General features: G+C 39.7%; 1 protein-coding gene across 1 annotated transcript in view; it reads right to left on the reverse strand.

The window, feature by feature from the left end:
• Positions 1-289: 289 nt before the first annotated feature.
• The window catches only part of KIAA1958 (KIAA1958 ortholog), a 49,435-nt gene continuing 35,410 nt past the window's right edge, over positions 290-14,314 (reverse strand). Inside the window, exons 2-3 of the mRNA XM_063296693.1 lie at positions 4,401-4,573; positions 290-1,103 (exon numbers count right to left, since the gene is read on the reverse strand). Of these exons, the coding sequence (XP_063152763.1) occupies positions 297-1,103; positions 4,401-4,573 (980 nt within the window). The 3' untranslated portion in view covers positions 290-296. The remainder of the gene's footprint in view (positions 1,104-4,400; positions 4,574-14,314) is intronic.

Here is a 14,314-nt window from a genome sequence, read left to right on the forward strand (position 1 = left end):
GTAAATCACAGCTATGGGCAGGAGTTGAACAGCATGAAGGGAATGTGTAAGGAAAGTGTGTAACCCCTACTTTCTGTTGTAATCCTGATCCTATTTATATCAAGAAAAAAGGTCTCTGCTGTCCCACTGGAGGACTTCCTATGGTAAAGAAAAGGTAGCTTCAGGTGGCTTTTATTTGGATTAACATGAAGGGTTCAGTTCTCCTCCCCACTGAATCCCCACTGAATTAATCATTACCTTCCAGCATGTGGAAATGCTATGCGTTATTGTCACTAAAGACATATTTAGCTTAACCATTACTGATAGGAGTTAAGAGAACCAAACTTGCGGGAGGCCTGAGTGAAGGAGACAAAAGTGAAGTTTTCACATTGGTCAAGTTTGATCTTTTTAGCTAGTTTTGGGACAATCCCCCTTAGAGAGCGCAACCCCATCTTCTGTTCTTCATACCAAATGTTGCCCATAGCCATCGTCTCCTTCCGAGCAGTCAGGTAGAAAGGGGACCTGGCTTCCATCTGTGATGGGGGCCGGTGGATATACATGTACTTGTATAAAAGGCAGTAGGGACACAGCCTCTGCCCTTTGGCATGCTCATGGTATATCTGGCCATAACATACTCTACTCAAACCCAATCTTTTCTCTCGTTTCACGTTATCTGTCCGTGCAAAAAAGGGCCGATTCTGTGAATCCTTCAGTAGCTCAATGTCACCATACATTAAATCAGCATGTTCCTGTAACGTCCTCATGTTCAGGTACTGGCTGTTATATTTTACCACAGTGGATAGTAAAGCAAGTGGACTTCCATCCCCCAAGCACTCAATCCTCCACATCTCTTCTTCGTCAGAAAGGGAGAAATAGACAATGTTGCGAGATCGAGCGCCTGACATTCCAGCCTTGCTTAGCACCCTCAGCTTCTCCTTGAGTTTCTTAGTAGATGAGCTGAAGCTTCCACTTGTGATGGAGAAACCGATGCCAGCATTCTTCAGTATCCGATCTAATCCCCGACGGATGGCATGAAGAGATGTGGCCAGAAAATCAGAACCATCTGTTTTCTTCACAGTGACGTAGAAATCCTCAAGGAGTTCATTGAGTTTCACTGCTGGAATCTGGGTCATAAGAATTGAGAACATTTAAATTAAATTTCACAGGATATTTCCTTCCCTCTATTTTTGTCTGAGATATACATTCTGGATTGAACTGAAACTTCCACAAATATATTACGATTCAGACAAACAAGCCAGTTACTTGCTGCTTCTCCTTCTCAACTTCGGGACAAGCCCAAGACTTCTCACTGTCTGAAGAAAAGGATATAATGGTACCATCTTTCATTCTTTCAGAAGGCATTTCAGCAGTGTGCCAGGGAACATCTTTCACTGCAGCAGTGGATGGCATGCCAGCTGTGTCACCCACATAAAAACAAAGCTTAGCCTCCAGCATTTGTTGACTCAAGTGACTACCTTATTTTTTCTAAAAATGGGGCCAGCTGTGCTCATACACTTGCAAGCCTGCGATGACTTGGATTGGTGCATGTCCACTCAAATTTGAACTCAGCATACCGTGTCTAGTGTCCTACAGCATGTTTTTCCAATTTGTCTGCTTTTGCATTCTCAAACAGCAAAAGCATGAGATTTGTAGCAAGCCACTCCCAGGCTCCCACACTGTGACTGATGGGCAGTTTTCAGTTTGATAGGCCACAAAATATTCAAGTCCATAGTACCCTAACTCAACTATTACACATTTGATACATAAGATTCTTTTACTTTATAACCATCCATCGGTCCTGTTACCATAGATTCTTCTATACTTATATTGTTTCATTTCTATTTATTTAAATTACTTTTCTTCTACCCTCTTACACCAAAGTTCTCTCAAGGTCGCACACAACAAATTCAACTTAATCGTTAAAAATAGATAAAATCATTCAACAATAATATACCTTGGTTTGCCGGCCTAAGCCATCTTGAATTCCTTGCTCTGCAAGACATTTTTTTCACTGCACTAGATTCTCTGTGGTGCACCAAAATAGGCATAAGATATAATCCATCTGTGCATTAAATGTGCAATTTCTTTAAAATGTAATAACATCGGTAGGCAGGAATTGTGTGAGAAGGCTTCCAGCAGGACAAATGGGGCATTTAACTCTGCCCCTTTTGGACCTCAGAAAAATTCTAAAGCTTGCCGTGGCTTTTGAGAAAAGTCCCCCTGTGGTGCTCATGCAAATATCATATTCAAGGAGGAATTCTGTTTCCTGTCTGAGTCAGGAAAGGATTATGCATCCTCTTTACACCTGCTGTAACCTGATCATTATCAGCTTATTACATAAATATTATGTAACCCTGCAGCTGATGTTATTTGTACTTTCATAAACCTACATGTCAGCTGTGAACATGCAAGTGCATTTGGTATCATATATTATTTGGCTATATGTCTGTGTCTAATACATACATGGGTATGCATGTGTGCACACACACACACAGATGCATACACCACAGACATACATGCATACTTGCACAGACTTTACATTTTGATTGTTGCATGTTGCACATCCATTGTGGAAACCAATTTTCCTGCCTTTCTACTCAGATCATCTTACAGCCTCTATCAAACTCATAATTAAAAAGAAAACTCTAAACGGGTTATAATGAAGCACTGGCGAAAACAGGAGGAAAGCTTGAATGACATTGCCTTTGATACTGAGAAAGTTGCTAGGAACCTTTTCTTTGCAACCTCTCATTGCAAGATTAATTTCGGCTATCTTCTTTCACATCTGCACATCAGACTTTATTAAGCTGCGAGGAGGCACAGGCTCAGAGCCAGACGGGTTGTGACAAAAGGAGCTAAGGGGAGTCGGAGAGACAGATCTTAATAGTGGTATTTAAAAAGTTAAAACCATTTGGTCAGATGGTTTTGTTTATGACTGGAACAAAATGTGCATTTCACAAAATGCAGAATGTTTTGAGGCAGATTTTACAATTGACCCTTTTCATGTCTGACCCAGGGCTATGGTGATTTTTACCAAATCCGATTGCTATTTTGAGGACTTATTTGTAATACACGTAGCACCACGTACCACTTCATTATTATAAGACAACTGTGTAGACTTTGAAGCATCGTGCATGCAACTGCAGAAATGGCTGCTGCTGTATCAGTATAGGCTGCTTATTGGAAAAGAGTAGTAATGGCACACTCACTTCCATGGCTGTGCAGAAGGGCTCTGACCCGCCATCTGTCCAAGCAGCTTCCAAGAGTCCCCAACTCAAAACCCTCCTGAAGGGACAGGAAGGAGAAGGAGAAAAATCTTCATCCTAAGCACAGTTCAAGGGAGAGGGTAGGGATTTTTTTTTTTTTTTTTTTGCAAAACCTGTACATTCTAAAACTTAGAAGCCTCCCCTACCAACAACTTATGTGCTGATAAGATAGATTTCATATGTTCTAATAGAAGAGAATATCTGTAAATCAGGGTTGAACTGTGGAGTCCCTGGTGCTCTCCGGGCTTGGTTGTTTGCTTGCAGACATTTCATCACCCAACTTGGTAACAACATCAGTGCGAGTGAATGTGGGGTTTGCTCCTTAATTACTGGCAGGGCAAGCTACTCTATATAAACAAGGAGCAAACCCCACTCCAAGGACTCTACAGATTTCATATGTGTGACTCAGCATATTTGTGACAGATTATTCATTCTCATACATTTTTAAAAGAGCATTTGCTTTGTGTGCCTCTTTGTCCTTGCTCTTTTTCTTTCACTCTTTATGTCTAATTTTCATCTTGCTGTCTCTTTGACTTAGTAAAGTTGAAGTGATCTGGGTCAAAAAATAGCCTTGGTTGTTACCTCCAACAACACAGTTACAGTCATAACTGGCTGAGTCCAGAAGACATCACTCTGAGACGTGTCAAAAATCTTCCAGAAAAAAAGATCCTAGAGATTGTGCTGCACATCTGAAAAAGCATGTCTTATATTCCTATCTGCTGTACTTCAGATGGTGAGATGACAGTCAGAGCCATGTTGGATATTGAGCAGACTACACAGATAGATCAGATGGTAGTTCTTAAGATATCCTGGTCTTTGCCTGGATTAATCTTCCATAACCATGAGACCTTTCCTCACCACCACACCAAACATACTAAATTTCAGTATTCTTAAATTCTGTTGAACATGATCAAAGATTGTGTTAGCTCAGAGTTATAGAAGCTGAAGTCCAACATTCTGGAGTGCACCAGGATGGGAAAAATCTAGTCTAGGTCTTCAGCATTATGATTACCTCTTTGAATTGGTCTCAGAAATAAACTGCAAGTCAATAAAGTTGGTATAACACTGGAATAATGTTTTTACTACCTGTCCTTAACCTAACCATTCTGCCAAGGTAATCTTAAAATTCAGGTAATCTTAGCCATGGCCCCTCACCTTTGTAATGTCCAAGTAATCTTTCAGGCCTTTTGTCATACACCAATATCGCCACACATTGAGAGCATACAGAGTTGCTTTAGTTGTATTTGGGCTCACAGCACTGATACAAAGGTACTTCAGGTCATCATCAAAATTGAATTTGGGGAACTTATTCAGCTTTGTTGAATAGGCTGGAAAACAAGAGAAAATGCAACATAAAAGTCATGTTTCTGACTTAATTTATCAGTCTAATTACATCTGTTCTGGCAAGAATGAAAGTCATGCTTAAAACTGAGGTGTAATCAAGTCCCTGGTGAAATCAATCATAAACAAGCAAGCAAGCAAGCATATAAACAAAACTCCTGTTAATTTTAAAGGAGCAAATTTGTACCCTCCATGAGCCAAAGCAGGAATCTCACTCTCAATTAAACACACATTTAATGTATCAGTGCAGGTCATATTGAGACTGTCATGGTGACAAGATGTAAAATACTAGGCATGATAATTCTTACAGGTGAAATAACATGCAAGTTCATTGCATTGCCGCCAGAAGGCAGGGAAGAGAGCCTATAACCAAACTAAAAATGTGTTGGCTATTTAACATTTTGCATACTTTTTGCATTCCTAAGTGGCTTTTTTCTATCTTACTAGAAAATCACTACAGCAATGTACTACAGAATCATGCAAGCCATGGTATTCTCTGTAACACTCTATGAAAATGAAAGATGGACTTTGATAATCATGGTAAGAGTACTGACACCTTTGAACTTTGGTGTTGGAGAAGACTCCTGAGAATACTATGGACAGCCAAGAAACAAACTGATGGATCATCAAACAAATCAACTCAGAAGTTCTTACTCGAGGCACAAATGACCAGGTTTCAATTATCCTACTTCAGACACATTATTTGATGGCCCAGCTCTCTGGAAAAGGATCTCATGCTGGGAAAGGTGGAAGGAAATAGAAGAAGAGCATGACCAGCAACAAAGTGGATGTCACTGTAGCCATGAGTGCACCATTGGAAGACCTGAAAGACCAGGTTAGCAATAGACTGTCATGGAGAAAATCTATCTATGTGGTTGCTAGGAGTCAAAAACAACTTGGTGGCACATAATCATCAGTCATCAGTGTACTACAGGATTGTGATTTTGGCAACCACTGCTGCTGAGCCACTCTGAAATTACAGCAAGGCTCCCATCCGCTAAGATGCCTGGGTCCTGGGGATACACCTGGTTCTTTAGAGATTATGCTATGCATTAGTAGATGTATGAATTTGAGTATGTGAATGATCTTTGGGGAGGGGACTTTTCAGAGGAAGAGGTTGGAGAGGCTCCCAGTATGAGGTCCTGCAGTTCAGATTTTATGCTTTTACCAGTTACTTCAATCTGTACAAGTGAAAAAGGCTGAAATTTATATGCCAAAGAATTAATTAAGATTCTTCCCTTTGCCTAAGCAGGTTTGTTGTTGTTCAGTCGTTGTGCCCAACTCTTCGTGACCCCATGGACCATAGCACACCAGGCCTTCCTGTCCTCCACTGTCTCCCAGAGTTTACTCAAATTCATGTTCATTGCATTGGTGAAGCTATCTAACCATCTCATCCTCTGCTGTCCCCTTCTCCTTTTGCCTTCAGTCTTTCCTAGCATCAGGGTCTTTTCCAGTGAGTCCTCTCTTTGCATTAGGTGACCAAAGTATTTGAGCTTCAGCTTCAGTATCTGCCCTTCCAATAAGCAGTCAGGGTTGATTTCCTGTAGGATTGACTGATTTGACACTCTAGTATCCTTGCCGAGAAAATACCATGGACAGTATCAAAAGGCCTAAGCAGGTACTACGTAGCTAATCTTAGATAATCTCAAAAAAGCTAAACAGGACAGAACCCAGCTAATACTTGGATAAGACACCACTAAGAAGTCCTAGAGTGTGGAATAGGCTAGGATGTTAAAAAAGAATAATAAGAAAGTAATGATACACACATTATTGCATCAATGTGTCCATGCAGTTGACAGAGCTGAGCTTAGCTTGGGAAACTTTATCTTTTTGTTTTAAAATGCTAGATTAAAATATAAAAACCAGGTACATCCATAAACCATGGGTCAATGTACCAGGTATTATTCCCTGCCAGCTACATGCATGTGCACACGTCTATTTTTCCCTATTTCAGGGAGGCAACCTCTCTCCGCTCCCCCAAAAAGGTTTAGTGAACGTACATGACTAGTAAGGGGCATTTGTCTTGATAGGTAATTCATTCTGCAGGACAAGATGATGGCAACACAATGAGAAGCAAGCAGTAATGTCTCATCATGACCTGATAAAGGCAAGTGGTATGCGGAATCAGGTTCCTCTACCCAGATCAGCTCAGATGGATATTTTTGTTCCCTACATGGTGAACAACTGAGCAGATCCAGGCACAGAGTTACTAAACGGCTTTTTCATCAACATCCACTATTCCTTGGGTGGATAGCTGTGCTCAAGCTTATATATATTGGGGTACATTATGTATGTGTCAATATACATTTGTATATGGTTAAGGCAACAGGCTAGAACCCGGGAGACTGTGAGTTCTAGTCCCACCTTAGGCATGAAAGCCAGCTGGGTGACCTTGGGCCAGTCCCTCTCTCTCAGCCCAACTCACCTCACAGGGTGGTTGTTGTGGGGAAAACAGGAGGAGGACATACATTTGGTATGTTCGCTGCCTTGAGTTACTGATAAAAATAATAAAGGTGGGATATAAAATAAATAAAATAAATCTGTTCTGCATGCTTCTAAATATATATCTCTGCTTGTCAATATACACTGATGCTCATACTGGGTAGAGAACTGTAAGGTGGCTTTCAGGGAATCCACAGCCTTCAACCTGACTTCTCTAATTACAGCCCTTAAAAAAAGGACTGTATGTGGGACAAAAAGAGAGGGGTTGTTCTTCCCCCATAATTCCTAATTTCTGCACTGATTTCTGGTGCATTATGAACTGGGTTTGAAATCCCCAGCTGCAAGCAAGCTGACATTTAAGCATGCTCCCAAGATTATGGGTCCCTGACCTTCAGGCCACCATCACAATGCAAGAAGAAAGATAAAAAAAATAATAAAAAAATAATATTGCAATGTGCAGATAAGACTGGAAAGTAATATTGCATCCAGCATATGGGACCTTTCAAAACGAGAAAGTCCCTTAATGTGTATTTTACTTGCAATACTAATTCTATTGAGGTGGTGTTATGTTCTGTCACATTTTAGCTGACACCTGGTGACTTTACACCATCTCTAGATATGCCAAGAATACTTAGGGAAAGAAGCTTATTGTGTTGCATTGTTCATTAAACATGCTTTCTATATCCCCAAGATGAGTATTGGAAGCAGAGAAAGTCTTTGGGAACGCCACACACACCTGCTATGCATTTGGATAACAGTTCCACAAGAACAGCAGATCTATTACTGCCTATCTGGTTTGTAACTGTGTGGTTAAATGAAGCATGCTTGTCAATAGATTGTTTTTCAGACTTGAGCTCTCAAGAAACCTGGGAGCATCCTAGATTCAAACAGATCTTTTGCAATCCCAGGATAAAGTGGCACAGTGTGGACCTCCACAGTGCTTTGATTCTGATCTGTATCTGTAGGGGCACCATGTAGTTGGTCCCGGTTGCTGCATTTCATCGTGTGAAATGGCGTTCATTGATTTGAAAAGCGGACCCTGCATCTGTGGGAAAATGCTAAGATGAAGAAGATCTGTAGGGGCACCATGGCAGGACTCTTAGAAAAATCGCTTTCTTGGTCAGTAGGGGGAGGGAAAGCAATGAAGAGGGTATTGGTTGAATTGCAGTGACTGGCATGCCAGTCTTTCTATTAAATAATCAAGGCAGCATTGCAGGGGTCTGTCATTTTTTTAAAAAAATTAAGAATTCATTCTGGGACTTCTGGGGAAGAAATGGCAGAGCCGGCGACCACAGCAGAATGAAGAACCGGCAAGTAGACTGGCTATTAGCAATTCCTCTTTGGACAAGGAGAGGACTTGAGATCTCCCACAAGTGCTCCAGACAGCTGCTTCTCACGAGGAGACCACAAGACAGAGGTCTCTGGTGGGTTTATTGCTCTGGGAGATGAGAGAATAGCCATCTTGCTCAAACCAAGGTTGGCACCTTTGAAAGGACACTGGGTTCACATACATTTGAACAGGCAGAGTGACATATCTTAGGTTATTTTTTTACGAACTCTCATAAAGTCATTGGCACACTTGAGACTACAAATTGCATGTTGGAATAGAAGAGGAATGTGTTCTGATTTTATTGCTCAATGAACTAATACAGGTTTAGGTTAAGAGAGGGAGGGAGGGAGAATGCAAAGCATACTTTGTGTAGCAGTCTACAGGCCAACATTGATACTCCTGTATATAGAAGGGCCTGTATCCTATTACATAGAAGATAGTTGTTCATTTGAACTGACTGCTTGGTTCATGAAGGATTCCAAGAGATCTTGGCATGTCAACAAATGCCAATTTTAAGTTTATGATAACTGCAATATTGCATGAAATGGAGATACAAGTTTCCCCACCCACCAATTGAAAGCTCAGATGTTACTGACTCTGCATGACCTTTCATTCTCACTTTCAGCCCTGCCCATTCTAGTCACCTTTCTACTCTAAATCTGCAGAGGAGAGAACAATGCACCATCTATAGTTCATTCTACTCTTCTGTCTTTTTCACCAAGGTTATCTAAAAGGCTTTCTATTGCATATCCAGGTAAAAAGTAACGAATTATTTTTAAAAGAGTAGAAATCTTGAAACCGGCACTTAGAACCTAGATAGGCAAATTAAACATGCACTCAGTTTACCTGTCATTAATCATCCCTGCTATAATGAGTTATGGGTATTTCTGATGAAATTATAATGAGAATTATTTCTGCATTTCAATCTATAAACATAAATCAAGCTATACACATTTTATGCAAATCTGTGTCTCCTTTAAAAAAATGAATTACATAGCAAAGAACCATAACTATAAATGAATTGGCCCCAACATCTTCTAGTGAAGATTACCATAATGAAACAAATCATATCATGAGAAAAAGTGAGACAAAACAAGCAAGCTTCATAAAGGTGAGTGCAAAATGGAATCCGGACATAGGATGTACACAGCAACAACTACACATTTCACAGCCTTCCTAGATATTTCCATAAACTAATCCTGCAACAGCTGTTCTATAATTGCTGGATGGGATTGATTTGAAAATTTGCTGACAACAGCATAATGAACTTCAGATGTCAGATACAAGATAAAGGGCAGTTTAATAGCATGAATCACAGATAAAACTTCAATATCTAAATGCAAAGGTAGTCGTGCTAAGAGAGATTATTGTAAATTCCCATTATCACAACTGAGGGCACGTCACTGATTCATTAATGTAAATGTCTTTCTATGTGAAGTGTGAAGGATATTATGAAAATATATATCTGCCATAGCTGATAAACATCGTTACGTTTATTAGGCATTTATATCTAGCAAACGTGAAACTTTTGAGATTGCAAAATCTTCTGATTTTGGCAAGGCATTACAGAAGGCAGAAAAATGAAGAGGGGAAAAATGTGAATTGATGTTAAAATTTAAAAATTTGTTACATTTCAAAATGGAATGTGTAGACTGAAATTAAACTATATTTTGCCCTACATATATTAAGTATATTTATTAAACTTGAAAGCCAGTCCAGTAATATCATCTTTCTTTTATCTCTTAAATTTCTAATCTCTTAATAATAAACCAACTGTTCTATATTACTGCATGAATATTCCTTTTGATTTGAACCTCTGTACCTACTGTGCCAAAGCATTCTGCAATGATACATTTTACTAATAAAAAGCCATTTTTGTTGGCTGTACAAGAACCCAAACAGTCATTTAATAAAGTGATGTAATAAGTATGAGGGGCATGGACCAATTACAGGATTCAGCCTGGAAAAAAAAAATGCAGTTTTATTATCCTGAAAAAAAGTAAATTTCTTCACCCCTTGTTAACCTTCCTTTTCTGTTCTTTCACTCCATCTTTGGCTAAAAATCTAAGTAAGGAAGTTCAAGGATCAATCCCCCTACGAACAAACAAAGAAATTCAAAACTCTAGGCACCTTCTTATCACATATCACTAATTGGAGGGCTTGCATCATCTAGATCAGGGTTCCCCAAACTCTTCAGCTCATTGACCCCTCCATGAAGTTTCAGATTGTTCATCGACCCCCAAACATTTATTATATGAGAATAATTTAATAAATACTATTTTAACTAATAGTACAACAACAACAACATTAACCCCTTGGATAGTCCCATTGGCCCTTGGGGGTCGATAATGGCCACTTTGGGAAACCCTAATCTAGATATACTGGACCAGGATCCTGTTCCTAAGCACCATTTTTATTATGAAATTCTAATAGGCTCTATAATGTCACTTTGGGAACTGAGATTCTTCAAAGGACAATCTAGGTCTTAAAGCTCTCTGTTTTGACCTTAGTAAAAGATTTATGAAGCCCTCACTTTCCCAAGACAAGCCATTTGCTGTTAAGAGTTTGGCTAAAGTTTGGCTGGGAGGGTTATACAATGTGAGGTACTGTAGCTGCTATTTTTGCAGTAGTGCTAGATTCTAGTTGGATTGCTCAAAAGCTGCTGATCTGCCATATCCCCACTGTGCTGGTAGTACCCCAGAAATTATCTTAATCCAGCTGTGCACGTCTTCTGGACTATTCCCTTGTGCATAGAACATTTGAAAAGTCCTTACCATGTTAAAAGGATTATCTCTAATCATTTAATTGCCTTGTTTATGGTCTTGGACCTTCTGAATTCAAAGAAGCTCTTTATCCAGTTCTGATTAAAAATACCCAAGTGTTCTCATCCAGCAGGAAATATCTTTTCCGATTCTTCATCAGTGCTTCTTGTATAACACAGCAACCAACTCTGATAACATTGTCTGGAGGATGCCTAGTAGTAAAATAAGGAAGGTGCCTTTGGGGCCATTCCTTTTTAATCAGCTTCACCTCATTCATTTCTCTCTTCTTGGATACAAATAACTATTGGAAGAGACACCAACAGTTTCTGACACTGCATTTTGCCATTATAGTACTTGAGCCGTCCATCCCAGGCTCCCTGACCCTAGAGTTCTGAATGTCCTTGATATTTAGTTGTATTTGGTAAGGAAGAAAATTGCAGAGCTGTCCCCAGAGATTTGAGCATCCAATGCAGAAGGAATTTCCTTCTGTGGCATTACTGGAGCCTGTAACAAATTGGAGAAAGATAGGAAGCTGGTCATCAAAGTGCAGTGTTCCAGGTCTTGTAACAAATGAAATGGGATCATCGGGGGCGTCGGTCCTTGGGTACTACAGAATCTGCCGCTCTTCAGCTATGAAAACTGGCTTATCAATTTCCTTCTGTTTTCTTGTCTGCTCTATGTCATCCACTGGATCAGAATATATCAAGGGTATATTTTGTTTATTATAATTATTGCTGCCCCCTTAGAAGCTGTTGCTATCAGATCTATCAAAGATTCAACTGCGGTGTGTGTTATTAACAGTGTCTGCTTAAGATTCTCTAATTTTCTCAATATTTCATCTCTCTGACAACTTGGCAATGCTTCAGAGGAGTTAATCAGCCTTGCTTCCAGAGCTTCATACATAATGTTTCTCTCTGTGGTTATCTCAGGTGTTCATTTAAACTACTCTTTGTCAAGGGCAAGACTGATGCCATGTCTTTGTGATGATTTGAATCCAGCATTTTATTTCTATTGCTTAAAGGAGTCACTTCAGTTTGAATTGGTAAATTGAAAAGCCAGCATATTTTGTCCTCACAAAACATGCTCCATGGTATTATTTGGAATATACCCCAGATGGCTTATTTTGAGCCAGAAATTCTGGAATGTTTGAACATCAAAAGAATTCTCTGACATCCTATTCCACTAGGTAGTCATTCAGCTGCCAAGAAATCGATCAGATGGTACTGATTCTGGAGGAGCTGGCTTATAGAAAGAATAATGGCCTTTCAGTATTCCAACAACCCCTATTCGTGATAATCTGTAAAGAGACCTGGTTAATTTGAAGGGTCTGGTTGTTCTTGATTTCCCTCTGCCTTTTTTACTTCACAATAATAAAGATTCTCTCTGTGGTTCCCTCCTGTTGAGATTAGAGATGGAATTTGGAATTTAAGTGTTTCTCTGGACTGGGTACAGGCTGCTCCTTCTCAGCTTCAGTATTTTGTGCTTCCATAATAATTGACTTATAGAGAGAATTTGGGGAAAATACCTGGAAAGCCTTTTTTAAGGCATCCACATTGTTGTTCGTTGTTGTTAAATATTCAAAAATGGAAATTACTTTCTGCAGACCTTGCCTAGATATAAAATCCAAGGCACTCTCCTTTGTAAAATTTTCATCACGACCTTCCTTTGCAGAAATTGGAATTGTGAGAGAGCGGATGGGGGGAGTGGGGAGTGGCAGCAGTCTTAAGGGGAGGAATAATTGTAAAATCATTCTGATACAGTAGTCCAACTCCACCCAAAAGGAGGAAGAGAGATCTAGCAGTTGTGGTTTCTCAATCTTCATTTGTAAATCCGATTTTGAAGTGCTTTATCAGTTCAACATGTAAATAGGGCTTTTTTTGCTTCTTCTGTCTTCGATTTTACTTACCAATTTCTTGTGCTAAGTAATCAACACTTCTTAGTTGGGTTGATGGCTTTGAAGGGACCGTTGTTCTCAGTTCATTCTGTGACACCTCTTTCTTTTCCCTATCCTTTTGCTGATACTATTACTCCAAATAAAGAGAACCTTCTGATCCTTTTTGGTAATGTATTTCCTTTTTTTTTTTGGCAATACAAAAGTGGTCTCCTTATGTATTAAAACATCAAGTGGACTCTTAGTGACTGCTCTGTTGGATGAATGAACTTTTATCAACTATTTTGTACTTGAAGTATTAGCTTTTTATCCCCACACTTTTCTCCAAGCTGTATATGCACGTACAATATCTCCCTCCTTTATCCAAGTTCTTCTAAAAAGCTTTATATCTGATAGGCGATTAGAACCCAGTTTATCCTGGTGAAGCGTTACTATTACTTTACTGCAGGGACATCCCTGGAGGAAGTCAAAATAGTCAAGCTGGTATCTGCAACTGCACAAATCAAAGACCCACCCCTTTTTACATGAGTCGCATGTACAACACATGTAAAAAGGGATGCAGCTTTGGCTATACAGTTGCTGCCACCATCCTGATGTTTTTGGCTCCTCCCTAGCTGACACTATACTGCATCAGCTGTGGCATTTCACCTCAGGCTGAAAAAGCAAAACCTGTGGAAAAACTGGGAGAGGGCTGGGCCTCTTCAAAACTGAATGACTCAAAATTATTAGGCTTCTGATGAGATGTTTCGCTTATAAGTGAAGAGCTCCCCACGATCTGTTCCTTGGGGCTGTAATGCAGCAACAGCTGTCTGAAGGCTCAGCATGGCTACTTTGAGGTCTTCCCAAGGTCTTCTGGACATGGAACAACCACTGAAGCATTTTGTCAAATAAATTTTAGAGGCCAAAAAATTACTCTCTCCTGCAAACAGTTTCCCTTCTGGGGGCAACTTTGCAGCATTCCTAAAAAGAAAATTAAATTCTATATTCTTTTCAGTTTTTTAGCCTTATTTTTTAGTGGTATTTTCACATACCCAAATCTGGTTATAATTCAACCTGCTCCCTTTGTAATCCCAGCTTGAGTGGGGCAGCCCATGGAATTAATCCACAAAGAACAAAAAGGCAGCTGCCAATATGTCAAAATGACCTTTAAGGAATTACAGGCAGGAGAAGTAAATGTACTATGTTTTATTTAAAGGTGAACATTAAAGCATTTTGTATTACACAAGGAGGATTTTGACCCTTGCAATCATTTCTATCCACTAAAAACGATTGTTTGTAGTTCTAGTAGTTACCAACTGAAAAT

Source organism: Candoia aspera, chromosome 2 (assembly GCF_035149785.1).
Source record: "Candoia aspera isolate rCanAsp1 chromosome 2, rCanAsp1.hap2, whole genome shotgun sequence".
In the NCBI taxonomy this organism is placed as follows: Eukaryota; Metazoa; Chordata; class Lepidosauria; order Squamata; family Boidae; genus Candoia; species Candoia aspera.